Source organism: Salvia splendens, chromosome 22 (genome assembly GCF_004379255.2).
Source record: "Salvia splendens isolate huo1 chromosome 22, SspV2, whole genome shotgun sequence".
In the NCBI taxonomy this organism is placed as follows: Eukaryota; Viridiplantae; Streptophyta; class Magnoliopsida; order Lamiales; family Lamiaceae; genus Salvia; species Salvia splendens.
In genome coordinates, this window is record NC_056053.1 from 2031253 (window position 1) to 2059183 (window position 27931).

Sequence of the window (27931 nt, forward strand, 5' to 3'; positions counted from 1 at the left end):
CAAAGACTATTATAGTCAAATTCCCAACAAACATATCCACGCTATATATCTTACTATTTATTAAACTGAAGAGGCCGGAAATGCCTCGCAAAAAAACTGGCCGAAAAATTGGACTGAACAAAATTATGCGTTTAATTGTTACTATTTTCAAGTTTCTTAAATATTTTATTATTATTAATTCTTTTATTTAACCTGAGTAAAACAAATTAACTCAGCGTAATACATTTAATCTATAAAAATATAAATGAGATAATTGTGCAAGATCAAGCTTTTCATGCTCTTTATTTGCTATGTAATTGTGAGTTTTTCTATGCTGTTTGTGGTGAAAGGAAAATTGTAAATCACTTGTAAAAAACACTCATATCATATTCTGGGATTCAAACAACTCAAAATCATATTCCAAAATCATTCAAAAATGCTGTTATTTTTAAGAGATACACAAGATTTTCAACACCGTGGAAAGACTCTTGCTGAATAAATGATGTATATATGTTGCTACCAGTAACGTAGTTATAGTTACCTATATATCTGATGTTGTCTAAAAATCTACCTCTTGAAGACAACCGTTGAAGAATCGGACAACGCAAGCTCACGGGAGAGCAGTCTCTGCTCGTCGTTCTCATCAAACTCAACGCTCGACCCTCCTTCATAATCCACATCGATCACGCTCCTCTCCTCCACACTGTCGTTTTCCACAACGCGAAGCTGAGGGCGTTCCTCCACTAGACCGGCATTTTCTGCTTCGATGTCCATCATTTCTGACTCGATCAAGGCCTCCATTCTCGCCCGGTCCCTGTCCCTTGGATACGTGCAGTAGAGAAACGAGTAGAACGCGCAGCAAATCGCCATAGGGATGCTTATTGCAGTGTAAAGCGCCTTGCCAAGCGATGCAGCATTCTCTCGATCCGTTTCTATTGCTTTCGAGTCCACTGCCCCTGCCGGGACAGGCTTGTATCCATACACATTCTGAGCTAGAATTCCTACCACAGGTGGAGCGAACGAAGCTAGTATAGACTCGAACGATCTGTCCAAAGCATAGATGTTCGTCCGAGCTCTCTCTGGCACTATTTCCGCGAATATTGGACTGTTCAAAACACAAATGTTAGCATGACAGATTACCATTAACAGCATTGGCAATTTACCATTAAAACCTTACTTGTTAGTAGCTGGAGCATTCCAAGAGATGAAGAAACCGGTGACAAAGAACACGAAGCCGTGCATAGCTGCGGAGGAAGGGTCATCGGGCAACCCGAGCAGCAAAATAGCAGCCAAGGGGATGGCCGAGCCAGAGCTTATCTGCGAGAGCATAATCCTACCAGCATTTGGCAACGGTTTAGCAAGCGTGTCGCCCATCTTCCCGCCAAACAAACCCCCGAGCGATCCAGCAACGTTGAACAGCGTCAAGATGGTTGCTGTTTTCTTGTGAGAGAACCCCATGAGCTCCAGCCACATAGGAGCAAACGACAGAGATGATCACGGGAACGAGCCAGAGACGCCCTGAGCAACCAATATCTGGAACGAAGGCACTTTCATGACTGCTTTCGCTTCTTTAATGAGCTCCTTCACCTCCTCCTTAAACGGCTTCTGTGGAGGCTGCTCCTTCCTCTTGCCATCGCTGTCAGTAAACCGGGGATCGTTGGCGAAGAGATGGACTAATGCACCGATCACGACACTTAATATTGCAACGAGGTGGAACGCGATCCTCCAGCCGGGGATTCCCATGACGGTGGTGGAGGCTATGAGGACGGAGAGGAGGCCACCGATGATGGAGCCGAAGTTTCCTGTCAACTGCAGCCAGCCAAACGCGGTGCCACGATTCGTGTCATCGGTTGAGTCGGCTACGAGAGACTGGATTGCTGGTGTGACTATGGCAAGGCCTATCCCATTCAGACCTCTTGAGATTGCCACCTATGGAAGAAGATCAATCTTAACACCTCATGATGCAAAAGCAACAAACCTACAAGCAACACTACATTTAGATTCTCATGAACTCACTTTCAATTTCTTCTGTATTTAATCAAAAGTTGCATTTACTCAAGAAATCTAACGCAAAATGTTAACCAAGATTCTTGAAAACCAACTGTTTTAACTCCAAAACGAGATAAGGAAAGCAAGCAGAAAGATTGAAGATTACAAATTCTGGTACAAACACTTCAATCATGCCAAATTACGAGGAAGACAAAAAAAATTGAATCTTGAACTTATTAATGGGATAGTTGTCATTCAAATCACCAATTTTGATCAAATTTTGGTCATTTCCATAAGGATTTTTTGATAAAATCTATGGTGATGTGGCAGTTGGAATTGCCCCAAACCTGTGCCCAACCTCCCCCTTGGTTCGGCTGCCACATCACGATCAATTTCACCTAAATTTGATTTAATATTCTGCTCCAAACTTTAGGGAAAGACCAAAATTTGATCAAATTTCGTGATTTGAATGAATATTATCCGATAATAGATCCATTCTTGGACAATCGAGTCACAATTAGCAAGAGTCTACAGATTTGGAAGCAAAATAAGTAAATAAACCATTGTTGTAATTTGGATCAAGAACTCGATCGATTCTAGATTTTCTCAATAAACCTAACGCAAAATAGTAAAACCAACTAATTTAACTGCTCTGCACATTTTTGGGAATAAGTTGAATTCTAAATTTCTAGCTGAGAAGCATTGAAATCGGAGAAAAATCAAATCTTGAACTTTGAAATTCATCCATAAGAACAAATCCAATCACAATTTGGAAGAGCTGGGACAGAAAAAGATGAGATTTTGAAGCCAAAAATGTAAACCTGAGCGAAGGAGGAGGAGATGGCGACGAGGAAAGTGGCGGCGGCCCAGAGGAAAGCGCCGAGGGCGATGACGGAGGTGCGGTTGTGGCGGACGGCGAGGTAGGCGGCGAGGGGGTAGCAGGAGGACTGGACGATGGATCTGAAGAGGGTGAGGGAGCCGAGGCGGGTGGGGTCCGCATGCAGGGCCGCGCCGACTTCCTTGTAGACTCCGGGGAGGAGAGATTCGTCGGCGCGTTCCATTATTCCGGCCAGATTCACCAGAACCAGAGTCAACGTCTCCGATCTCATCTTTCTAGTTCAATCATCAACTGTCTTCGCTGCCTTGAGTTGAGTTGGAACAGTGGTGGTTTCCTTTTTTGTGCTTCGAATGTAAGCAAGGGAGCAATGGTGGATTCACAAGTGTCGGGTTATTATAGGATATTTTGTCTGAAGGGGGAATTGTACTAGATACGGTTTTGGTTTTGTTGAACTATATAATCTCCCAAATTTCATACTCTCACTTATCCTTATTTAGTACTCCCTCCGTCCCGCACTACTCGCACCTTTCCTTTTGGGCACGGAGATTAAGGAATGAGTGATAGACAAAGTCAACAATTACGGCTATAGGTATAAATTGTTACTAAAAATGGAAAGAGTGCAAATAACTTGGGACGCCCAGAAAGGAAATAAGTGCAAGTAGTGCTGGACGGAGGGAGTATAATTTATCCACTTATCCTAATTCCTATTATAGTGCATCTTTGTATAGGAATATACCAAGATACATTTTCCTTAAATAAGGAGTGATTAGAGGCGTAAAATTATGTCGAGATATATTGTGTGAATTAAAGGAGTGATCAGATTTGGTATCCTGATAAGATAGAAAAGGCAGACACCATAATTTAATTGTTTGATATCAAAATTTTCGGTCTAAATGCAAAACGATTTTTATATATTATTTAATTGTTTGATATCAAAATTTTAGGTCTAAATGTAAACGATTTTTATGTATTAGTCTTATAGTAGTAATGAAATATGAGTATAATGAATTTATAAAATGTGATGTCTATTTACCAAATTAGTAAAAGGTGGGTAGTAAATAATGCGTACAATTATTAGTAGAAAGATGGAAAAAGGACATATTTATTCGCGGATCGAGAAAGTTTTGTCAATGATTATCGTCCAGTGTCGCTACATGAAAGTGCATCATGTTTTACGATTCAGTGTGATGTATAAAATATATGACAGATGTCGAGTATTTCTATTGATCGATCACATAGCCAGGAAGAGTGAAAATTTAGTGGTTTGAATATATTGACATATGGTGTCGTCATCAATTACAATTGTATTGTAATACTAATTTACTAGACACACCACATGACAATACATCAAGACCACTCGATTATCAATTAGGCTTGAGTTGGACATTCAATTACTACAATTTGAATTATCCTATTAATGCCTTATGTATCAAAAAGATGCCAATCAAACCTATTTTATTTATCGAATCAATTACTAAAATTTTGTTTCCTCGTGGCTACATGAAAGCCACGTACCATATTGATCATTAGGAGGTGGATTTAGTGGATAACATTTGTTATCTTCTATATTAAGCAAATAGGTGAAGTAGTAGTGTATATGTATATCATAGCTAGTAAATATTTCGCTATAAATAGCCTAGTTGTGTTCATTGTAAAGTTATCCATCAACAGAAAAAAAAGGAAGTGAGTGAGAGTAGAGAGAAAATAGCCATAGCTCATAGTTAGAAAGAGAGAAAAGATTTGTGTAGTGCTGAAGTACTTTTGTTTGTGTATTTTGTAATCCTTTTGTGAGAAGCCTATCAATACTTATCCTCCATATTTCATCTTTATTGAGTGCTCCTATATTTTGTATGTCAAATATCCAACAAATTTTACTAAACAACAAACCGCTTCTCAAATCTAAACCCAGCAAACTGAGAAGTGCAGTAGAGATAGAGATAGAGAGATGTGGAGAGCATGGTTAAAGGGAGGATCGAAACAAGTGTCTAAATTTAGCACCAAAAATGAGGCAAAAAAAGGGAGGTTTCCCCATTCTGCAAGGCCACCCTGCTGCAGAGCAACATGCTGAAGAAGTAGTTGAATCACAACACAATATTCAAAAGAATGTGAAAAATAAGGAGGAGTTCAAGACATACAATTTCCTGCAATATCCGTTCCCTACCATGTTTTATCCTTTAGGAGTCAGAGTAATTATCCGTATGGTTGCAGCACTGCTTCACGCGTATCGCTGGATAAGCGACAGGTTACCTTGTCTACATATCTTCAAATAAAAATTATACTCCTACTAAGATGGATTAAATTGGCAAATGAGATATGACATGTTGATGTTATTGTGCATGATCACCTCTAGTGTATTTGGCAGTCGGGATGATTTTGGTGACGAGCGGCTGCAAGCACTGACGGATAAGGAAGTTCGGCTGTATCGGTGCAGGACTATAAACAACTGCACAGCTACATGCCCCAAGAGCCTAAATCCGGCAAATGCCATCGGTTTGCTAGGCCGGCCGAGGAGTCCGACGATAAAGATCAGGTAGCACCTTATTAATATACCCATGTTGCTGTATTTGTCTTTTTAAATGGTCAAGCTATGGTGTTTTTCGTTGGCCTTGACATTAATCTTAGTTGCTCGGAATTCCTCCGATGCAATGTTGGAAAAATTCCAGATCGGGAGACTATATATATAGAGTGTAGATGGTAATTCTTCTTGCATATTGGAGATGAAAGTGTAGATGGTAATTCTTCTTGCATATTGGAGATGATCATGACGTTTCTAGTCGACCCTTAAGAGTTAAGGCGGTGCCCCCGATCAAACAAATTGGTTTACCTCATGTTTTTAAGGTTTAATATATTCCTAATTTTTGTGTTTTACCTCATCTTTTATGCTTTACACTACTAATATTGGAAAATTCCAATATTAGTACTTTGTTTTAGAGTGATACTAAATTGAAATTTTGCATATATTTCCAAAGGAATTTTAGATATCATGTATAAGTACTATCTAAGAAGTACTACCAAATTAAATTTAATAAATAGCTAAAAACACTTATATCTTTCACAGAAGTAGGTACTCACCATTGAAAAAAGGAGATTGTTGAAAGTGATGGCTGCCGACATAAAATGGATATCCAACGGATCATATCTACACCTATTATACACTTGTACATTGTTAAAATCTTCAACCATTGTTATCAATCCAATTATTTTCCCACAAAAGGATCCAAATTTTAGGAGAAATTAATCAGAGTTCAACAATAAATAAGAAAACAAAAACCAATTATTATAATCTATTATTCAACTTAACGTAACAATATACACTCACAAATGTTGCAACTTTATGTCCCCAATAACAATCCGGCCCGGGACTTGAGTCAAGTCCCATCCTCCCACTTTTATTCCAACTAAATTTTAATATACAATCCACGCAAGCTTATCCCGGGCCAAAAGAAGCCCGGGACAACTCAAACAACCTGCACCCTCGGCAAATCCACGCCACGCTTCATAATCCCGGCCCGGCCGGAAGACTCCGAACAGAGGTCTCGATACGCGTAGAGCTGACGAGGCGAGGCGTCGGTGGCGAGCCACTGCTCGACCTCGAAATACTTCTGGGAGCAGGCCTCGTGGACGCCGGTGGAGGAGGCCTCGACGTAGTTGCAGTACCAGCCGTGGCCCGATCCGGTGCCGTCGGAGGTGAGGTTCATGGCGCAGATGGGGCCCGGGATGCAGGGGCCGCGGCCGCTGAAGATATCGAGGTTGCCGCGCTCGAAGTAGTCGTATCCCGGGCCCATGAGGCCGCCCCAGGCCTCGATGTCGTTGATGCGGATTCCGTAGCCCGCGGCGTCGTAGAAGGTGGCGCCGATCTTGGAGTCCGTGCCGCCTTTGATGATCGTGCTCGTTCTCACGTAGAGCGTGTACACGCAATCTGCATCGTCCTGCAAAATTTGATTGATCAATTAGTAAAAATTAAAAAAAATGAGTAGAATTGTGTGTGGGAAAGGGATAGTGAGGGGAGAGGCTCACAGATCTAGAGATGGTGAAGATGGAGAAGATGGAGAAGAGGAAGATGAGATTGAAGAAGGATTGGTTGACTGCCATGGCTTCCTTCTTTGGATAATTCTATTTCGGACTATAGTGAAATGCCACTAGTATGGGTATATATATTCTCATAAAATAAGAAATCAAATGAATATGTATAAATTCAAATAAATACATGTGTAATTAATTATATGATTGTAGGGTTAATTGCGGGTAAAATCACTGTTTTTTTTTCAAATTATGATTCGTCTCGCATTTTTTTCAAAATCTGAATGGAAAATAACAAAGCTTAAAACATGAGCATCTGTCTGGTGATGATTTTTTAGGCACATGTGTGTAATATTTTGGTGACGTGAGTGAAAAATGATGCAGGCGTGCATTATTGTAAAAATGTCGAAAGGGGTAAAAATGTCAGAAAATAGCTCGAAAATACCTCAAATGTAACAGTTTTTCATCATATACTTCTGGTGCTATTCCCTGCGCGGCGTAAGGGTTCCAATCTAGTTTGGCATGAGTTTTAAGAAATATAAATGAAAATGAGTGAAAAAAGATAGTGAAATGTGAAAACCATTTGTGTATACATTTTATAATAAAATTTGGGTGGAATGTGAACCAAGACTCCTAATCATGGATGAAGCAAACCGGAACTCCTAATAATGAATTAAGGGAACATTAATTTATGAGGTACCAAAAATATGCAAATACCATTCACTATATATACCTTTTTTGTAGTCACTCAAAATAAAATGAAACAAAAATTCTCTTTAATTTCGACTTTTTTTTATTTGTTCATTTCTCTTTAATCTACATTATGCCCTTCATGTTTTTGCCTGACCACTACCACCTTCGTGTGAAATTTTCGTCTATGAACTCAGCTGAACTTTTTCCAAATTTTTTGATAGTATTTGGTAATTTGTTATTCAAAATTACTTGAGAAACCAAAATGACTCATTTTTTAGTATTGTTTCTACATAGATGCAACCATCATACTAGTTCGATTGCCTGGATTATTTAAAGATGGACCACACGCATTAAAGTCTATAGCGAAACCAATTAATATGCATTTATAATTTTAATAATGAAGAATGCCATATTTGAAGTTTATACCACATATATTGTGATATAATTTACCGCCACCCATATTTTTCTAGTTATGTATGATTAGGTAAGAGAGTGTGTAACACAATCCACCAACTACACCTTTGTAAACGAAAATATAGTGTTTGAGCTATGGATTCATAAATCATAATAGATGCTAGATTTAGTGGGATCAAAGAAAACGAAATTAATTAAATCCATTAACAGATTGAGAAAATTACTTAATTTAGTAAATTGAATGATAACTAGCCTTTATTACTTTATGGTACATTGTTTATGCCATACTTGACTAAGTTATTACTTCATTTTTCTATTTTGAAAAGTTTCAAGTTAATTGAGTTATTTTTATTTTTGGCAAAAAGTAATTCTCTCATTTACTTCATTCTCTCTTCATCTCTCTTACTTCTTTCTCTCTTACTTTTTCACCATCTATTTAATATATTATTTTTAAGCTCCGTGCCAAAAAAATGTCTCTATTAATAAGGAATGGTGAGAGTACAATAGAAGATACTGGAATATGCGTGTCTGAGAATAATATCGATTATAAAAGGACAAACTCTATTATATTTGGACATTTTCTATATTAAATAGAGAGAAAATCATACCCACTTGTTTAACTAATCAATATTTAATTGGAAATAACATAATTAAAAAAGCGATGGGCGAGGCCTCCAAATATGACGTGGCATCATGTGACATAGTATTATTTATTTATTTTTTTATGAAGAATGGTGGATACACCTACATTCATTTAATTTCCAACACTTGTTATTGCCATGTTTCGTCAACCAATTAATTTACAATAATATTACTCCCTCCGTCCGCCATTAAATGTCTCATTTTTCCTTTTTCGTCCATTAGCCACTAAATGCCGCATTTTACTTTTACTATATTGGTAGGTGGATCCCCCATTACGCTCTTATTTTATTATAAAACTAATATATAAAAATATGACTCGTATTCTATTAACTTTTTATATCTATTTTTCTTTACAAAGTCAAACAATTTTTTAAAACTCGAGCCGGTCAAATATGAGACATTTATTCATGGATGGAGAGAGTATTGTATTATTAATTCTTCTTACTCAGAGAAAAAAGGTGTAGCTTCTATTTGCCTATTGATGCGCATAGGCATATTAACACTACCCAAAAATTTAACTCGTGCAATTATACCATAATTGTGTGTCTACTTTTCCAATCTTATCGCAAACACTTATATATCATGTCTTACTTATTTATGGTCCTATTATTTATCTTTTTCAAATAAAATGATTCCGATTTTAAATATTAATATAAAGATTACACAATAAATGAAATAAATTTATGTAATCAAAATTTAAAAATTACGATTTGTTTCACATAAATCTATGTTGCTAGACAACGTTTTCGTACTTTTTCTTGTTAGATCTCAGTAATTCTTGGCGTGCTTTTGAACGAAGCTTTTCGATACACGTTATCATCAGTGTGTTGGTAGGGCTTGAACACATGAAGGAAATGGCAATATCAAACAGTGGGGGTTCAACTCACCAAAGTTTGTAAGAAAATTTCCAGATGTATTTTTATTATTTATTCGTTCTAATTAATATTACGTACTATATGATTGGAATTGGATTAGCTCATGATCAAGGTGATATAAATTGCAAAAGAAAAATGTAAGCTTCCAATTACTATGATATAGGCCCATTTCATTTTCGCATTCTCAAATACTCCGATTTGGGTTAAGAAATGAGAATAGCCCTTTCAACTTGTAACTTCATAAATGGATCTCAATTTCTTGAATTTTATTGTAACTTCATAAATCCACGTATATATTGATATTCTTATAGATGATATTTGTTACAAATGAGCCATATCATGCACTTTGAAATAAATTCAATTTTGAAAATTTTGACAGAAATATGTTCTCTTAAACCATGATCCATCAATTTCTGGAGCAGATGTATATTTTATTTTAATTAATGTAACTCATAACTAAATTTTATGTAACATCAGAGAGAAGTAATTTCACTTGGAGACGCTTCTTGTTTAAATATATACACACTTTAATTGAAAATAATAATCTTGAATCGTCATTGCTTGCGATAGCTTTCCTACTTTACACATATCATTTTCTTAATACCAAAACTAGTACTAATATTTTCGATAAACAAACAATATATCATCCACTAACTCATTTCAAATCCCCTTTTATACAAAATTAATAGTAGCTAGAACTTATGTCTGCTATTTTTTTTCCATCTTTTTTATATTTCTTAAAATAGTTCGTAACAATAATAAGTAATCAAATATTACTTATCTTATCATTAATATTATGAACGTAATTTCGCAATCAACACGAAATGTTGAGTCCATCTAGCTTTTTAAGCAAAAATAAGATGAAAATGTGCAAATTATAATATGCAAACGCTACATATCGCAATTGCAATTAATGCATGTGCACAATCAATAATAATTTTCTCGAATCATCAAAGATTTAAATTTGGAGGATGTCGACCAATGCCCTTATACCACAACCATATATACACCCATTAATCTGTTCCCCATAACAATGGCAATCTGCCTCATCCATGTGACACCCATTAATCTAATACACATGCATGCACACACTCTCTATAATATAATATTATATATATATATATATATATATATGCAACATGTGTATTTTATGACTCGACCCTCAAGGCCGGGACCAATTCCCAAGAGAGAAACATATGTAAGTAAATTAAAGTGACTATGCATGTCTCACTTGCATGATGACACGTATATATGATGAGGACCATCATCATCATCAACAACTCATCACTCCATTCTCTGACATCCATCCCAATATGGCATATGCATCATCTCCATTGGCTCGTTGGGTGCTTCTTAGAGCACCCACAACCATACTCTTGCCAACGAGTATGGTTGTGGGCCCGGCCCCACTTTTTCTATCTGCTCTCTGGCAAGAGCACAACACCCACAGTTGTGCTCTTCCGCAAGGACGAGCACAATTCAATTTAAAATTCAATTAAACAAAAACATTTCCATAATATTAAAATTCATTAAAAAAAACCTACATAATATTACGAATGACAAATAAAATAAAAATGATATAATTAAAATCCTAAAAATTAAAAAATACATAACTAAAATACTAAAATTAAAAAACCAATACTCGATGCCGAATTTCGTCCACATGTGTTTGATTAGGTCTTCTTGTAGCTCAATGTGGGCTCGGGTATCGCGCATTGTGTGCCTTGTCTCGATCCTCTGGCCCACCGTCGTATGCACACCTCGGCGTGGAGAGACCTCGCGGTTGAGCTTCCGGCTTCATCCTCGTCGTAGAAACTAGCCGCCCTCGGTCCTTCGTCGGCTATGATCATGTTGTGAAAGATAATACACGTGTACATGATGTCGGCGATATTATTCGTGTACCAGAGCTGAGCCGGGGCCTTCACAAAGTTGAATCGGGCTTGAAGGACACCGAAGGCTCTTTCGACGTCTTTCCGCACGGACTCTTGACGCTGCGCAAAAGAACCCGTCTCGGGTCGTGCGGGTTGCTGAGCGTCTTCACGAAAGTCGACCACCTTGGGTAGATACCATCGGCGAGATAGTAACCCATGTAGTATGTATTTCCGTTGATGGTGAAGTCGATCGCCGGTGCTACACCATTCATCACATCATTGAAGAGTGGTGAATAATAGAGCACGTTCAAGTCGTTGTTGGATCCGACAACGCCGAAATATGCATGTAAAATCCATAGGCGGTAGTCGGCGACTGCCTCAAGGATAAGTGTTGGGCCGCCGCCTTTGTGACCGCTTAGGTGTTGCCCCCTCCAAGCAGTCGGGCAATTCTTCCACCTCCAATGCATGCAGTCAATGCTGCCAAGCATTCCGGGAAAGCCATGGACTGATTTGTGAAGACGAAGCAACCGTTGGCAATCATCGGTGGTGGGTACCCGAAGGAATTCATCACCGAATACTAAACGAACGCACTCAAAAAAAATTTTTAGACAAAGGATTGCAGTGGACTCACCGATATGCAAATACTCGTCGAAGAGGTCGGCCGTTTGCCCAGTAGTGAGTTGTCGGATGGCACACGTACACTTCTGCAACGGCGTGATACTTTGCCGGCCGGCTGCATCTGGACCTGTTTGGAAGAATTCAACACGTACGGACAATGTGTTGACAATTCGCATAAACAAGCGCTTAGACATGCGAAAACGGCGCCGGAAGTAATCTGCCGGAATCCGCGGCTGGTCGACAAAGTAGTCGGCAACGAGCCTTTCGTGGGCTCCCTCCCGGTCACGATGGATGTAGCGTCGAGTTGATCTAGTTCGTTGAGGAGGAGGAGCTGGGGTATTCGCCGCGACATATGCTTCGTAAGCGACACGATGTTGTTCGTAGTATTCTTGTTCTTCGCGCTCCGCTTCCGCCATAAGATGGGTAAAATCTATTTGAGGTTTTGAGTGAGAGATGAAGGTGTAGATAGTATGTATGAGTATTATGAATGAGAGATGATTTGATGTGATAAATGGATGATGAATGTGTGCATTTATAGATGATTTTGGGGGGGAAAAAATCAAAAAATTTCAGAAAAACGGGTATGTCGTTGCCCAATCGCGTGCCGCCACGTCACCTGCTCGCTGGCACGGACGTGCTCAATGAATCGAGCAACGTTGTGCCAGCGGCGCGAGAGCAGCAGCGGACGACCTCCTCCATGGCGCTGGCACGGACGGACGGCGTCCGTCCACCATTGCAGATGCTCTTATATTTGAGATGGAGTCCATTCATTGCATCCAAATTCCACATACTTCATCCATCACTAGCTGACTAGATGACCCATCCAAAATCAACATTACATGTCATTGCATCATGCTTAGTTAGATTGGCCCCTTCCTAAAAATAGATTCCAATGTTGGAGTATAGAGTCAAATGCAAAGAATTTTTTTTAAAAAATCCCGAGTCTACAAGCCAAGCTGCCAGAAAAGCTTCATGTTTTCAAATCTCAATTTGGATTCAAACCTTGGAAGACCACCTTATTTTAAATATTCTAAATGGACCATGTAATGACGTCGAACATGACATCCAAATCTTCACGTCAAATCTTAAGAATGGCGGTGCCCCTTTCCAGGAGAACACTTGCCTATAAAAAAAGTTGTCCTCTCATTATAACTTGCAACCGGAAATTATAATGAAATTCATGTGTTAACATTCTTCTAGACGTAGATGTACGCAATATCAAACTATGTAACCAATTCATGTGATCATCTCGTTTACGTTCAAGTTTACTTATGCAATTATTTCATAACAACAAAAACTACATATGTGAATGATTGATGGGGCACACACATGAGGGTAGTGTTGGTGGGAAGAAGCTAGAGGGATATAATTGTGACACCATGCATCAACTTTTATTACTAAATATAGAAGTTGGTTAGATTGGATCACAAAAGCATACATGCTATAAATTTAGTCTTCCTTAAAAGAGTAGATGTGTATATTAGAAGGTAATTAATGAAGAAGTCTTTTTTCCATGTTTGCCAATAATTGAAGCAAGGATGTAACAAAGTTAAAATAAGAGTGAAGAAGTGGACTCCATCTTTCCACGTTCAAAAGGCATAGGTTTTGTCAGATATGCATATTGGAGGCATGTTATGGTCCATTTCAAGAATCTATGCTATATGTATGTCTTCTTTTAATTCTTTTTCCCTCCTTATACATTTTTATTATATGTCGTATTTTTGTGTCTCTATCTCCTACCATTACATTTATACATTACCAACTTTATTTTGAATATAGTATAATGAAATATTGCACCATTTCAAGTCAAAATCAGATTCTATAATGTTCATGTGCGTGTGTTTTAGTATAACTTTATTTTTGACTCCCAATTTCACCCCCACACTTCCACAATAAATCAAATTCGGTGAGACTTATTTTTCTTGGATCTTTATTTTTTCAAAAGAAGAAAATGGAAAGAGACAACCTCAAAGTTGAGTGGGTTTCAACTCCTTATTCGGCCATTTGTTTGTCCAAGATTCTTTACAAATAGATATGTGGGTGACTTTTTTCCTTTCAAAATTTAACCAAAATAAAATTTAAAGGTAGCAATTCCTCTTCGAGCTGCCTCTAAAGAACCTTTGTTAAAGAGAAATATACAAAATGGGACTAAGTTTAATTAAGATTCGTCGTGTGTGGGATTTCCCAAATCAAGGTAATTGTAATCATATTTGGGAACAATCAATTTAAAACCCCATTAATTTATTTATCATGCCTAGTGGTGTAGCATTGATTAAAATAGTCTACCTATGGTTCCTAGCTATTGGGTACTTTATTAAAAAAATCAAATGACAGTTAGTAGAAAATCATTCATTTTCTTATATTTGTAGTATTATTAGTTAGTTATGTTTAGGTTAATATGTGTACAATAATTGCATAATGCCAGTTATATTTCTGTGGGAGCATGTCACTTTGCTAGAGTCTAGATAGGAGTTTCAACTTTCAAATATATAGCCAATAATGATCTGTCCCAAAAGTGCAAAAATAATTATCATCTATGCCTAGCAAAAGAACAATAATAGTTAATGTGAAATAATTAATATTTTCTAAATCTTAATAATTGACAATTAGCTAGCTTGATTGTGTCTGGTCTATATATATCCTATAAACTAAGTGGGCTTTTCATGGATATGTAGAGAAGATAATCACAATGCGCTATATAAAAAAGTAGAAGTGGAAGATGGTGTAATTAACATATATAAATATTTACTTGGAATATGCAAACTTCAAAGTAATAACCAACTGCAGCATTGTAACTGAGAAGAATAATTTCCCATAAAAAAGTGATAAATTGATTAAGGCTTACATATTAGTGGATAGGAAAAAATGAAAAGAGTTTTCCCTCTTTGCATATATAACAACCCCATAAGTTTTGTATATTTGAACTTTCTGATCATTACCAATGAAATTAGATTTCTTTATTATTTTGCATTTGTTGCCGCTTTTATTTCTCTTTTACTATCATTTCTTTAGCTGCTGGAAAATGAACAAAATAATGAAAAAATTGTAAGAAGGGAAATAAAGGAGAAATGAGAACAAAAATAAATGAAAAGACAAAACAGAATTAATTTAATTCGAATGTTTTAATTTATACATATATTATGAAGTTTAATGTAATACTCCATAATCAAACGGAGTGCATAAGGTAGTCCACATCAATTGGAATTAAAAAGACTCCATTAATATTAAAATAAACAACATTAAATAAACCAGCATTATAACTTTATTAATCTTTGTTTAATGTCACATCCCAATAGATGAGACCACGACTCGAGCATGTTCCATGCATAACTGTCTTTATTTAATTGGAATAACACATCCAATGACCAATATGACTATCGCTTTCAAATAATATATATTTATCTAAGTATATATTAAATATAGATGTGTATATTGTAATAATATTAGAATATCAAAAGGCTAATAATGGTCGGCAGCTATCAAATATTTAATTACAGTTCTTCCTAGTTTATATTCATAACCATCAATGTCAGATATAATAGATTTTCTGTTAATTGTGAAAAAATGCAAATTGATAAAATATATTTCCTCTGATTAATAAGTCATTTAATCAGAGAATTCAAATTAATGACCTAAACAAATCCGTGTTTATTGAGTCATTTTTACGTTTTACCGATTAATAATACAAAAATAACACTTTCTGTTCGATGCAAAATGTGTTTTTGATATTGTTGTACAAATCGCTTCAGGCATTTCTTTTTTTTTTTGTATTGTTATTTATATTCTGAGTTGTGTTTATAAAAATATGAAGACATTGCTTCGATGCAAATTGTGCTTTAGATGTGGTACAAAACGCTTCAGGCATTTTTGTCGTGTTGTTGTTTATATTCTGAATTGTTTTTATATTTCTATCGTATAATATATCTTTTTTTAAATATTTGTACCAAATAAAATATTTTCTCTTAAACATTTTTTATAATCAAGAAGAAATGTAGAAATTTGCCATTGCACTTACTTTGTAGATAAACAAGATTACAAGAAGGAAATAGTACTCCTACTAGCAATTTGCCATTGCACATACTTAATTACAAAGAAAAAGTTGTACAAGGGCATAGTTAAGCTAAATGGGGGGCTAATTTCGTTTCCTTGCCCTCACATTTTAACTTTCTTATCTAATTTTTACTTAAAACTTAAAAGCATATAAAGCTACTAAATACGTACATTTTTTAAAATACGTACATATATTGCTTCTCATAATTAACACCTATTAAAAATTAGTTATCAAACTGGCATAGGCATTTTCATCCCTTGCAGTCTTGCTTTCAACATGAATTGCTTTCTCAGTGATAATCTTTTCCAGTCAACCAAACGTCGTAGAAATGCCATGACCTACAAAGTAATCAAATAAAATAAAATGCAATATTAGTATCATTAATTATATTCCCAATAAATATTAAATACATCGAAAAATGATTACCTCAGATGGTTCTTGCAAAGAATAAGATGCATTTGTGTCTTTTGGAATCTTGGAAACAAGAATTCCAGATCCTTGGCCCCTTTCTCTTAGAACCTGATTCCAAAATTGGAAATTAATTAGTACTATTAATAAATTAATCATGGGATCAATGATGTTTAAGTTTTAAATTAGTACCTTGAATGCATCTTCATCAGTTCGATCATCTCCAATGTAGATAGGGTATACATCAGCACAATTAGCATATCCTATTGGAATAAGAGAAGCCACAATTAAAGTTAATTAGCTAGAGATTCCACTAATTAATACTAATGCTTAATTAATTAGTAGTACTAATATTACACCAATGAGTTTAAATAACTTAAGATCATGTTGTAAGGGTCCATTTCACAGGTTAGGACCACCTAAGGCCCAAAAGAAAAGGTGGTATCATATTTAATTGGTAACTATTTTATAAATATAAATAAAATGAAATAAAATAACAACTCACCAAGTGACTCTAACAGAAACTCGAGAGCCTTCCCTTTGTTCCATTTGCTAGGAGGACGAATTTCGAAAACCTAAATTTAATCAAACACCAACTAATCAATTTTAATTCCTCAAGTAGAACATAATTCTTGCAAAAAAGAATTAAAAAATTCTGATCTGTCTCATAATTTTAAAACTCAATCGGAAAAAAATAAATTCTACTTTTGTTCCACGCTGAAAATTTCCAACAAATTTCAAGGTTTTTCCGACTGATTTTTACAGTTGCAAGACAGACCTAAATTTGACCGAATTTCATAATGTTTCCGGTTTAACTAAAAGAACACACACCTTTCTTCCTTGGGTCAATACAAGGTCAGGGTAGGCCTCCATCACTGATCCAACTTTTGTAGCAAGTTCAACCCATTTCTGTATTTTTTTTTCATGTAAAATTCAGTTCCAATTAAATATAGTAAATAGGAAAAGTAAATTAGTTAATTAGATGACTAAAAAAATGATTACCTTCTCATCAACACGTCGGAAATGTACAGAGAGACAAAATTTGTTATTATCCACAGTAGAACCTGGTGTATCTTTTGTCACTTCCAATAGTGCTTTGTAAACCTGAGAATTAGATTCCAAATTTAATTTCACCACTCTTTAATTATGAATTAATTGAACACAAACAAACTGAAATAACTGACCTCGTCCATCATGGGAAGGTATTGACTTGCAGGTTGGTAAAGAACAGCCTCACCACCCTGATTAACCAATCAATTTCACCACCAATTAATACATGTTTCCAACACTTTTCAGTTTCATAGATTTAAGATTCTAATCCAAAAATATTATAAAATTTAAATTTGATTGAAAGAAATCATATGTAATTTGAACAAAAATTATACAATGACTTTTTTTTTACATAATTTGTCTTTTTTGAGAAAAGAGAGCTTACTTTAGCGTGTTTGGAACTTTTTGATGGGCCTTTTATGTCCATGCCATGGCTACCTGCATAGTACAGCTCTGCCAGTCTCACAAAACTATAAACCTGTTTTCAGACAAAATAAAACCAAAATTATAATCCAATTCTATTTTTTTTCCTTTTTTTTCAAAAAAAATAAATAAATTCTTACCTGGTCTAAGCCTCTCCCACTCACTATAGCAGTGGGGAAGTATCTAGCAACTTTCCTCACCGTCTCCCTCATCTGCAAATTCAGAAAACGAAACTTGTGGGGTTAGAATTACTGAACATGGGAGTCCCTTAATAAAATTAGTAGTGAATTCAGAAAACGAAACTCGTGGGGTCTTGAAAATCCGAATTTAACAGAATTAGTACTAACCGCGTTGGACATGAAGGCTTGATTCGCATCTTCAACAATGGGAGAGAGCGTGCCATCGTAGTCGAGAAACATCACAATCTGCTTCCCTTTTGCATCATTCATGATCTGCTCGAACGTGTCCATAGCCGACGGAAGCTGCATCTGCTCCGATTCAACAAAAATCCAAAAAAATTAAATCACTATAATTATTATGCTATGTTATGTATGATATATGGTGATGGTATGTATGGGGATGGCATGTGGATGGAGATGGAGATGGGCATACATTGCGATGGTCGGAGAGAGAGTGGGATTTGATGTGAGTGGGAGATAAAGCTCTCATGGAATCCACCCACGAGTTGATTCTGGCGGCGCTGTTGATGTCGAGATTCTGCACCAGCTTCTTCTGCGAGATGCTGATGTAGGTCCCCGGCACCGCCGGCGGCTTCTGCGCCGCCGCCGGGAAAATCGACGGCCCCGCCACCGCCGCCGTTATTGCGTCGGACACCACCACATTTTGGTTTGTCATCTCCAACAAGTCCTCCGTTTTTTCAATTAAAGAAGAAAAAGAGAGAGAAATTGAGCAAAATTAATAGAGAGAGAGAGAGAGAGGATTGAGATTGTGAGGGGGGATTTTGAGGTTGTTTTGGGGGATGATTTATAGGTGCTAATTCGACACAAAGGGACAAAAACTGATGGGGGCCCACAATCGGGGGAGTTCGGGGCAAACGGCCCATGGGCGAGTTGTGGGGCCCGCGTTGAGGGGGATTGGGGGTGGCCGCCGTCAAGGCCAGACCACCACCGCCAGCTCGACACGTGCGGAGGGGAAGATGGCCCATGGCATCGGAGTGGGCTCGCGCCGCGTCGTAGGAAAACCACTAACTATTAATAAGGTTCTGTTTGGCCGAATGCTAATTTCGTTTCTCTTTACGGTATTTCGCCAGGGTTTCACCTTTTTTATAAATTTGTTTTGATATTATTTTTGTTCACGTGAAAAATGCTTAATTTACTTTTTCATCTTTCCATAAAAATAATTCTTACGAGTATTTATCTTGGAAACATTTTTTCATTCTTTCCTACTTTATCTTTTAGGAGAACTACCATTATTAAATTATTTCAACTATTTTTTTCCGTTCCCTTTTCTCTTTTATTTTATCAATTACTCATCCCCAAATAGACTATTTCTATGACACGAAAAGAAATGGAGTATCTTTTTCTCGTTTTTTCATCCCCTTTGCAGTTCCCATTCCTCATCATTCATTGAATTGGACAAATTGCTATAAAAGAGATGAATTTTGGTCAAATCTCTCTTGCTTTTATTTCTATGACTTTTATTTTTTTTATATTGGGGTGTCCACGAAAAAATAGTTTTGTTACAAAAAATAGAAATTATTATGTCATATTTGACTTATTTTTTCTCATCTCTTTCATACTTTATTCATTTTTTTCCTTTTTTTTTTAACTTATTAATTTCTCATTAAAATTTGTGTCGTACATCCATGGGCGTATTCTTTTCTGAGCGGAGGGAGTAAAATTTAATACTACTATATTTATCCAATGAGAGAAAGCTCGTTCTTTTTATGGGAATAGAAATGCATATACTGATAATATTCCTTCAATATTGTTTACTACTTCGCCTTCATGTAAATCTCTACATGGAAAGAAATTTAGTCAAAAGGGAAATTTCGGTTCTCGTGATAAGAAGATTTGGGCTAAAATCATTTAGTCGAAAGTCATTTCTTCTACATCATGTCATCTATTTTTTTCAACTACTTATTTAATAGTTAGTGTCATGTACACCAAAGGAATTTAAGGAAATATTTTTAGGATGTATGCATTATTAATAAAATTTGCATTCCATCAATCAATTAATTATATCTATTAATAAGCTGAGTCAATATGTATTATCGTAGAATAGATGGTAGATTTTATAATATTCAATTTTATTCATAAATTTTGTTGGCCTGTTATAGAAAACTCCTTTCTTTCATGGAAATAAAGTTCGTACAAAGTTATAACTTATAAGTCACACAAAACTTTAATTGTATAATACTACATCCGTCATATCTTCCATTTCGATCCGCCCATTAAAATTAGTCTCTTACTAGAATGGAAAATTTCTTTTAATTCATTATCCTTTTTAAAATCCACATTTTCTCTCTCCTGATTACCCACTTTTCTCTTTTTCTATATCTTACCCATATTATCCTTCTTCTTTTTTTTTATATATTTTTTCATTTTTACATTCCCTTCATCTCACTATAAGTGGGACATTTCTATTCGGCCGTTGTTTTGTGAAATGATAATAAATAGTTAGAGTGAAGCGAAAGTAAAGCAAGTAAAAGAATAATGTAGATACGATTGACGATTCTCTTCTATATTATTCTATATTACTTTATTTTCTCTCCACTTTAACTATTTATTATCATATTCGTAAAACAACGGGTGAAAAGAAATTCCTCGCTTATAGTGGGACGAGGAAGTATTAAAACTCGTATCAATTAAAGTATCTTTTATACAAAATGAAAAGATAAATTCTACATAAATGATAAATAGACAAAAATAATCTATAAAGCAAAAAAGAGTAATAAAATTCCAAAAGAGTGCAAAATACTTCAAAAGATATTATCTTCTATATCCCGAATATTTTGTTTCATTTTTTGGAATGCACAGAAGCAAAATGGTCAAGTTATTAAAAAGACATGAAGCAAAGTTTATCAGAGTAACCAATAAATCCAATCCCATTTTTTAATATTTTTTTTGAAATGGCCCCTATTAGAATTTTACCAGTAGAAAATGTGGTCGATCTTATTAAATATATATAGAAATATATTTTAACTAAAACGTGACTATTTTTTAAACATAGAGAAAATGCCGAAAATTGAAGTCTGTTTGTTTTGGATTAACAATTTCTAAATAACGATTTTCCTGTTTTTTCAAAATGTTTTTAAGATATACTTGTACTATTAGAAAGAAAATGTTTTTCTTTTTGAAAATTTCAATTAACAATGAAACTAACTCTTAAAATAGAAATAAAATTATTTCTACTATTTTATTTATCTTACTCTATTCTCTCTTTATTAACTCATAAAAGAATATTATATATAATTCTTACATTATTCTATCTTTATCAATTCACTGAAAAAATATTGTAAATAAAATTTATAGAAGTACTCCCTCCGTCCCGCACTACTCACACGTTTCCTTTTCGGCACGGAGATTAAGGAATGCGTGTATAGCAAAGTCAAATATTACGGCTGTAGGTGAAATTTTTTACTAAAAATGGAAAGAGTGCAAATAACTTGGGACGCCCAAAAAGAAAATAAGTGTAAGTAGTCCGGGACGGAGGGAGTACCATATTATCAAAGTACACACCATAAAATTCGGTTGATATTTTGTTTTGTAGAAGGACTGATTTTCATTTTGGTCTGTTAGTCAAAAATCAAACACAGACAGAAAGAGTAAGAGTGGCAGTGACTCAGAGTCAGAATGGCAGTGATAATGTTTCACATATATTTGTTCTATTTTCACCAATTATTTTTCTCTTTTTCTAATTTGTTACATGTCTATATATTATGGAGTTCGTAATGATGGCTTATTTTTTTAGATAGTCTCATATTCTCAAAGTATTTGATTAATGATTAAAAAAACAGCATTTAAGTTTTCATTCATCATCTTTTAGAGGGATTTTTGGCTCATGCGATGACTCTTGACCAAAAATATTAGGTGAACCACGTGCATATGACTCTTGTATAATACAAGTAGATGACTTTATTTTATTATTGATAGATATATTTAAATATATTGTTGCTCATATCTGAATTTGAATGAAATATTCTCAAAGGAATTTCACACATTTGGTTATTTTGGACCGAAATGTCTTTCAAAACTTATGGCTATTCTTATCAATTTTCTATACTTTTTTATCTCATCTCTCTCATCTCTTCTTTAAATTTCAGATTAAAATAGAATGATGTAATATATTCAACCATATTAATAATCTAATGCTGTAATATAATTATTTCGTTTTAGATTATTTAATCTTAAAAATAAAGATGGGAAAGAAGAGATTAAAAAAATGAAGAAACTAGCTTGATAAAAATATCCATTTAAGGCTCCATGGTATTTTGACCAAAAAATTCTAAAAAGTGAAAAAGTCTTTTAATATTATATCCAAATTCAAAAATATGTAACAATATTTTTAAAATTAAAAACCTTAAATAATAGTATTATGTCAAACTTTAGATATTAAAAATATATTTCACCCACGAAGGATGAGCAAAAGTTAGGGCTCAAAACCCGTAAGAAATGGATTTTGGTTGTTTATATCCCATTCTATAACCTCAAACGATGCCGATTTTAAATGTTATGGAAATAATTAAACCTTGTGTCAGTAAATTAAAATAAATGAAATAGTCTTGTGGAAATAATTAACCTGAATTATTTTCTTATCAACTCATCCTATTAAATAAAATAAACACAATAACACATAACACCGAAAGAAGATCGTAAATACGATATCGGGAATATATTTCATTAGAGAACCTTTGAAAGAATTTTTATTGGCTCACACCATTTAAAGTATATGATTCTTTGTCTAATGTCATATTCCAAATATATAAAGTAATTAGAATTTTTGTATTATTCTTCGTCCCAATTCATAAAATTTCAATTAAAAATATGTGTAGCTGAAAATTAATCAAATCGTTTAATTAATGCGTAATTCGTTGTATGTTATCTTAGTAAATTATATACTATTAAATTGAAAGATGAATAAATAGGATACTGATCAGTCATTCTTATAGAGAAATAAATTTCACGCATCTAAACTATTTAGCTAATTATAATGAAATAAAAAGGTCCAATTAAATTCCAATTTAGATTTATATTGAAGTAGATCCACATTAAAAAAATAGAATTAATTAACACTAAATATTTGATCCACATATCTTTATATTGGCCTAAACCAGAGGCAAATTCAGGAACACAGAATCTTGGAAACTACTGGCTTTGGTCGGAGAGAACCTTAAAATAGAACTACTGCAAAAGTTATTTAATTAGAAATTAAGGAAAAAAACAATGAACTGAATCAAAGTATCATAAAGGAACATATTTTTAATTAAAAAGTGACACCGTCTTCTACGCCATAATCATCGCCAATTTAAAAAGAACAATAATGATTTGATTAATGCTTAAATATTCATATTATTATCTCTTTTTATGTACCTTAAGAATAGAATGATGGTTTAACTTTAATATCGGAAAATAGTTAGGAGCATAAGAATAGACCGAAGATATGAGTGAGTGAAATAAATATTTTATTAAAGTCCAATAAACGAATTATTTTTTATTTTAATTGTAATTAATGACAAGTCATATTCTAGTTGAGTAGAATGCTTCCAAAAAAGTTAAAGTTGAAGATCGTTTCTTAGTAATATTTATAAGAAAGCACAAACGGCTACTGTATTTTGATGCACGGTACATTAATCCTTAGATTATAATTATATTTGATCAATTTTTATTAAAAAATATTTAATTCTAATTAGATTTAATTAACCAATACACCATGTATGTATGTAAACAAGTTCTTGTTTCTAAAACCATTTTTATCATGAGTTATACTATACGGGTGCTGAAACTTTATTTTAAGTCGTATAATAATTTAATTATAGTTTCACTTTTGTATTCAGAAATAGTTAATATGTGATCATTATTAGAGAATTAAAATATCTAAATAATTTAATACAATAACTATACATTTAAAATAAAATTTGGTAACAATTAGTTATTGATCAGTTAAAATATAAAAAAAGAAACAAATGTAATAATTAAAAATAACACATGAATTGTGTGATTATGAGTTGATGTCCTAAGCTCTTTATGGGATTTAGAGCATGGTTGGAGAAGCTAACATTATTTTATTTGAGTGACACTTTATTATTTATGGGACAGAATATGCTTCTATTTGTGATTTTATTCCTGATTCTTGGTTGATTACATCTAACTTTAATGAAACTTACTCGAATTTAGAGATGTGAAGAATATTGCATCTTAATATATGGTAGAAAATGTTCAATTTTTCTTTTTGATGGCCATTTGTATATTTGTTATTATTCGATATCACTCATATTATGTCACAAAAGGCCCCATATAGGTGACATTTGAAATTAAAAAACCTCTTGTTTTCTATGTACTTATTTCTTTTGTAAAAAATGCAAAATTAGAAAATAGTAGATCCTTCAATAACTCGACAGAATCCTACGAAAGAATTGAATTCTATTTATGATCCCCATTTTGTGAATGAAATCTTTCTGGAAAATATTAAAAATATAGTTAGAGTCAAAAGTCATTTCGTATCCCGTGTATATATATTGTAGACTACTACTAATTTATAGTTGCAGCTCAAATTATTTGACTATTAATATTTAATACTTTGTAGCTCGAGCCCGACCGCAATTCAATAATTAAGTTTATACTTGACTTTGAACTTGACTTGTATAAATTGTAGTATAACTAATTGAATAAGACTAGCTCGAGCTCAATTCAATACGACATACCATTAAATTCAAACGTATTTTGTTTATTTTTATAGACAAATAAATATAAGTTTAAATAAGGTGTTATGAAATAGACCTGAACCCGCAATCCGTTGCCTCAGATATTACCATACTACCACTAGACAACTTACACAAACACGTATTAAACTTATTAATCGTTATTAGAATGAGTTTGTGGATGATATTAGAAGAACCTGAGTTAAAATCCATTCAAAGTTGGTATAAAACAATTCAAACTCTAAAATTATGACATTAATGAAACGAAAACGTTCAGCAAGTACGAAAGTGGTTGCCAAACACGAACAAGTCCTAGTTAAATTGCATTTCACGGCTCTTATGTGCTCCCTAATCGTTGCTCAAAAAAATTAGCCAGAACAATCGCTTATTAATTCGAATTATATTCTAGAAATAAAAACTATAATTAACTCTTATTTTTAAGTGATTTTTTTCTTTTGAAAGAACCATGGTCACTATTACTAACTTGCGATTGATATATACATTTCCACCATTAGCATTTATTTGACTTAGGTGCTAATTAAATGAATTAATTCATTAGTGTGTCTATATTTAGTGGTAAAAGAGTTTGCATTTAAAGTCTAATAATTAATAAAATAAATAAGCTCATTTTGTTCTTTGATGGATGAAATTACTAAGGTAAGCCGATGCTTAAAAAAAGTAAATTAATAACAATATTGTTAAATGATATTGGTGGCTACCATCGCTGCTTGGCCCCCACTGGAGCAGCGGCTTGGTCAGAGCTAAGTCCATCCATGGGAGAAACTAGCCATCGGTGGCTACCATTAATCTTACACCGTAACACTGTGTATGTATGTTTTCGATTTATGATTATAATTGAACCGAAATGAGCATGAAAATAATTTATTTTTAGTTATTCAATCGATATGCCTTAATTGAACAAATGAAACTGAATAATTTACGTGCATTATTAGCTTAAATAATTACCTAGCTAAAGTCATAAATGCATGGTAAGAAATGGAAAATATATGCGATCGCTATAATTTTCAATTAAAATGTAAGCTTTAGTTGGCAATCAGCACTATATCCGCAACATGTTGAATTCCAATGCATGAATAATTTAGATTCTTTTTAGTTGATCTTTAATTTCAACACCTAATGATTCTTTGACTGTGAGTAAAAGAATATTTTGGCTAAAAATTTTCCAACCGCCCCAAAAATATATTCGGTTAAAATGGTATTATATTCTATTCGTATGAATTCGCAGAAGGAACACAATATATTTTTATTTTACTTTTTTTTTCTATGTAATTAAAACAAAGGAACAATAGGAATTGCATAATATATCACAGATTACTCTCAAATTTATACGACAATCTGATTTTAATTTATTTTTTTAATGCTAAACATTTTAATAAGTGATTGTGTCTAGAATATAAAAATATATAAGCAATATGAAATATCGAATCTAGGCTTAATAAAAAAAGACATGTTGACAGTTTGCATGTTCAATGATACATTACATATCAAATCGTGTTCACTAAGAAAACTAAGGTAGTCAAAAACGCAACGTGACCAAAACCAACAATTATTGAAACCTAGAATCCAAAGAGTATTAATTTATATTTAAAGATTCTAAAAACCCAAAAAGGTCATCGAAATTCGCGAGGTGTTTGAGGCGTCGAACTTGGTTGCCAAGGAAAAGAAAAGGTCAAATTAACATCAAAAAGCAAAACCCCTTTTCTTTCCTATATTTAACAAATAATTATTATTTGTGTTCTTTTACTATATCACGCCTTGAATGATGAATCACACTGACCATTAATTTTGGATATTGTATCGACACATCTACGAAAACTAAACATGTAGTGTCAAATACAGTAAAAAAAAAAGATGTTGTCCATTTGTCCACGTTGAAAGGCAAAGGTTAGTATGATAATCGACATAGATATTATCATGTGAAACCAACAACTCTAAAAGCCGATTTTAGTGGAATTTTAGTCCTTCACGGGCCAAAGATGGAATCGATAGATCCCAGCACCATCTGATCGGCCACTGTATTTAGACTCACATGCTTACTATCGAGTTTACATGTACAAACTATTTAGGCCTATAAATTTCTAAATTTTCGCAAGATTTTAATTTTGCATACCAGATTTAAAATCCGCATGTGAAATTCAACATATAAAATTATTTAATTTAGTGTAATACGATGTTATTTCACTGCCTAAAATGTGGAGATATTTTAATTAATGTTTAATAGTGCTAAATAAGTAAGTCAACAAAATATGCCAGTCCTTCTTGATTGGTTGCAAAGTTAAAATAAATTAATAATTTGATTGTAAAATCTAAACTAAGTCAATAATTTAATATTCCACAGATAAACTTGAAAGTTAGGACGCAAAACTAAAATTCGAGAAAGGTTAGTTATTTAAATGGAGTACTAATTACTCATCTATATATGTGAACTTTTATGAAATTGTATGTAATTTTAACTCGGAGGATAAAAAGGATGAAAAGCAAAAGTCGTAGACGGCCCATAGATAATGGCTATAATCATAACTAAACTCGGCCCACTTAACTTATAACCGATTTAACTGTCAAATCTACCAAGTCCCATTAGAATAGGAATTCCACTAAATAAAATATCATGATGTTGGTTGAAAAAATAATTACATTAAATTAGTCAAGTAATGACTATCTGCCACGACAGTAGGATATTTTTAGACAGACATAATTCGAAGATTTATTTTGGAATAATTTTCATTTTGATTGATGGTTAGTCCAACCATAGATATTAAGTTCGGCAAATACTTTTAAGACTTAATAAAACTATACCCATCTCAATTTTAAAGTTTGGATGTAGACACAATTAATTAGTGCAATTTTAGTATATTGGACACATTCGGAAACTAGTTAGAGAAGAATTTGTGTTTCTATTTTTCATGGAAAGTATACACATAATATGTCATGACAAGACTTCATATCATAGATATATTTTTCATTTTGATGAAAAGGACAAAATTAAGTGGTGGTTTGATGAACAATAATTGATGAAGACTTTGTGTGTGTGTGTGTGTGTGTGTTTGAGGAGAGAGATAGAGAGAGTTGGAAGGCCACAAATGTGACAACTAACCAACATAACTGCCCTTGTAATAAGACATTCAAACTTTCGGTTGTTGATATAAATGTGACACAATT

General features: G+C 34.0%; 3 protein-coding genes and 1 pseudogene across 5 annotated transcripts; 1 reads left to right on the forward strand and 3 right to left on the reverse strand.

The window, feature by feature from the left end:
• Positions 1-376: 376 nt before the first annotated feature.
• Positions 377-3207, reverse strand: LOC121787742 (annotated as a pseudogene).
• Positions 3208-4485: 1278 nt separating this feature from the next.
• Positions 4486-5932, forward strand: LOC121788066. Of its 3 annotated transcripts, none has more exons than XM_042186928.1 (3): positions 4486-5048; positions 5157-5336; positions 5865-5932. In XM_042186928.1, exons 1-3 carry the CDS (start codon positions 4810-4812, stop codon positions 5899-5901), a joined length of 456 nt encoding a protein of 151 aa, XP_042042862.1. In that variant the 5' UTR covers positions 4486-4809; the 3' UTR covers positions 5902-5932. The 3 variants fall into 3 exon arrangements, with proteins under 3 accessions (XP_042042862.1, XP_042042864.1, XP_042042863.1); XM_042186930.1 differs by having other exon boundaries at positions 5169-5336; XM_042186929.1 differs by lacking the exon at positions 5865-5932 and adding an exon at positions 5470-5841.
• Positions 5933-6062: 130 nt separating this feature from the next.
• LOC121788065 (PLAT domain-containing protein 3-like) lies at positions 6063-6976 on the reverse strand. Its single transcript, XM_042186926.1, has 2 exons — positions 6824-6976; positions 6063-6735 (listed from the first exon to the last, which is right to left on the reverse strand). Exons 1-2 carry the CDS (start codon positions 6896-6898, stop codon positions 6265-6267), a joined length of 546 nt encoding a protein of 181 aa, XP_042042860.1. The 5' UTR covers positions 6899-6976; the 3' UTR covers positions 6063-6264.
• Positions 6977-15985: 9009 nt separating this feature from the next.
• Positions 15986-18814, reverse strand: LOC121787685 (probable trehalose-phosphate phosphatase J). The gene is made up of 11 exons (XM_042186498.1): positions 18484-18814; positions 18219-18359; positions 18012-18083; positions 17834-17926; positions 17583-17639; positions 17401-17502; positions 17230-17307; positions 16904-16973; positions 16591-16661; positions 16417-16509; positions 15986-16328 (listed from the first exon to the last, which is right to left on the reverse strand). Exons 1-11 carry the CDS (start codon positions 18724-18726, stop codon positions 16221-16223), a joined length of 1128 nt encoding a protein of 375 aa, XP_042042432.1. The 5' UTR covers positions 18727-18814; the 3' UTR covers positions 15986-16220.
• Between the last annotated feature and the right edge of the window lie 9117 nt (positions 18815-27931).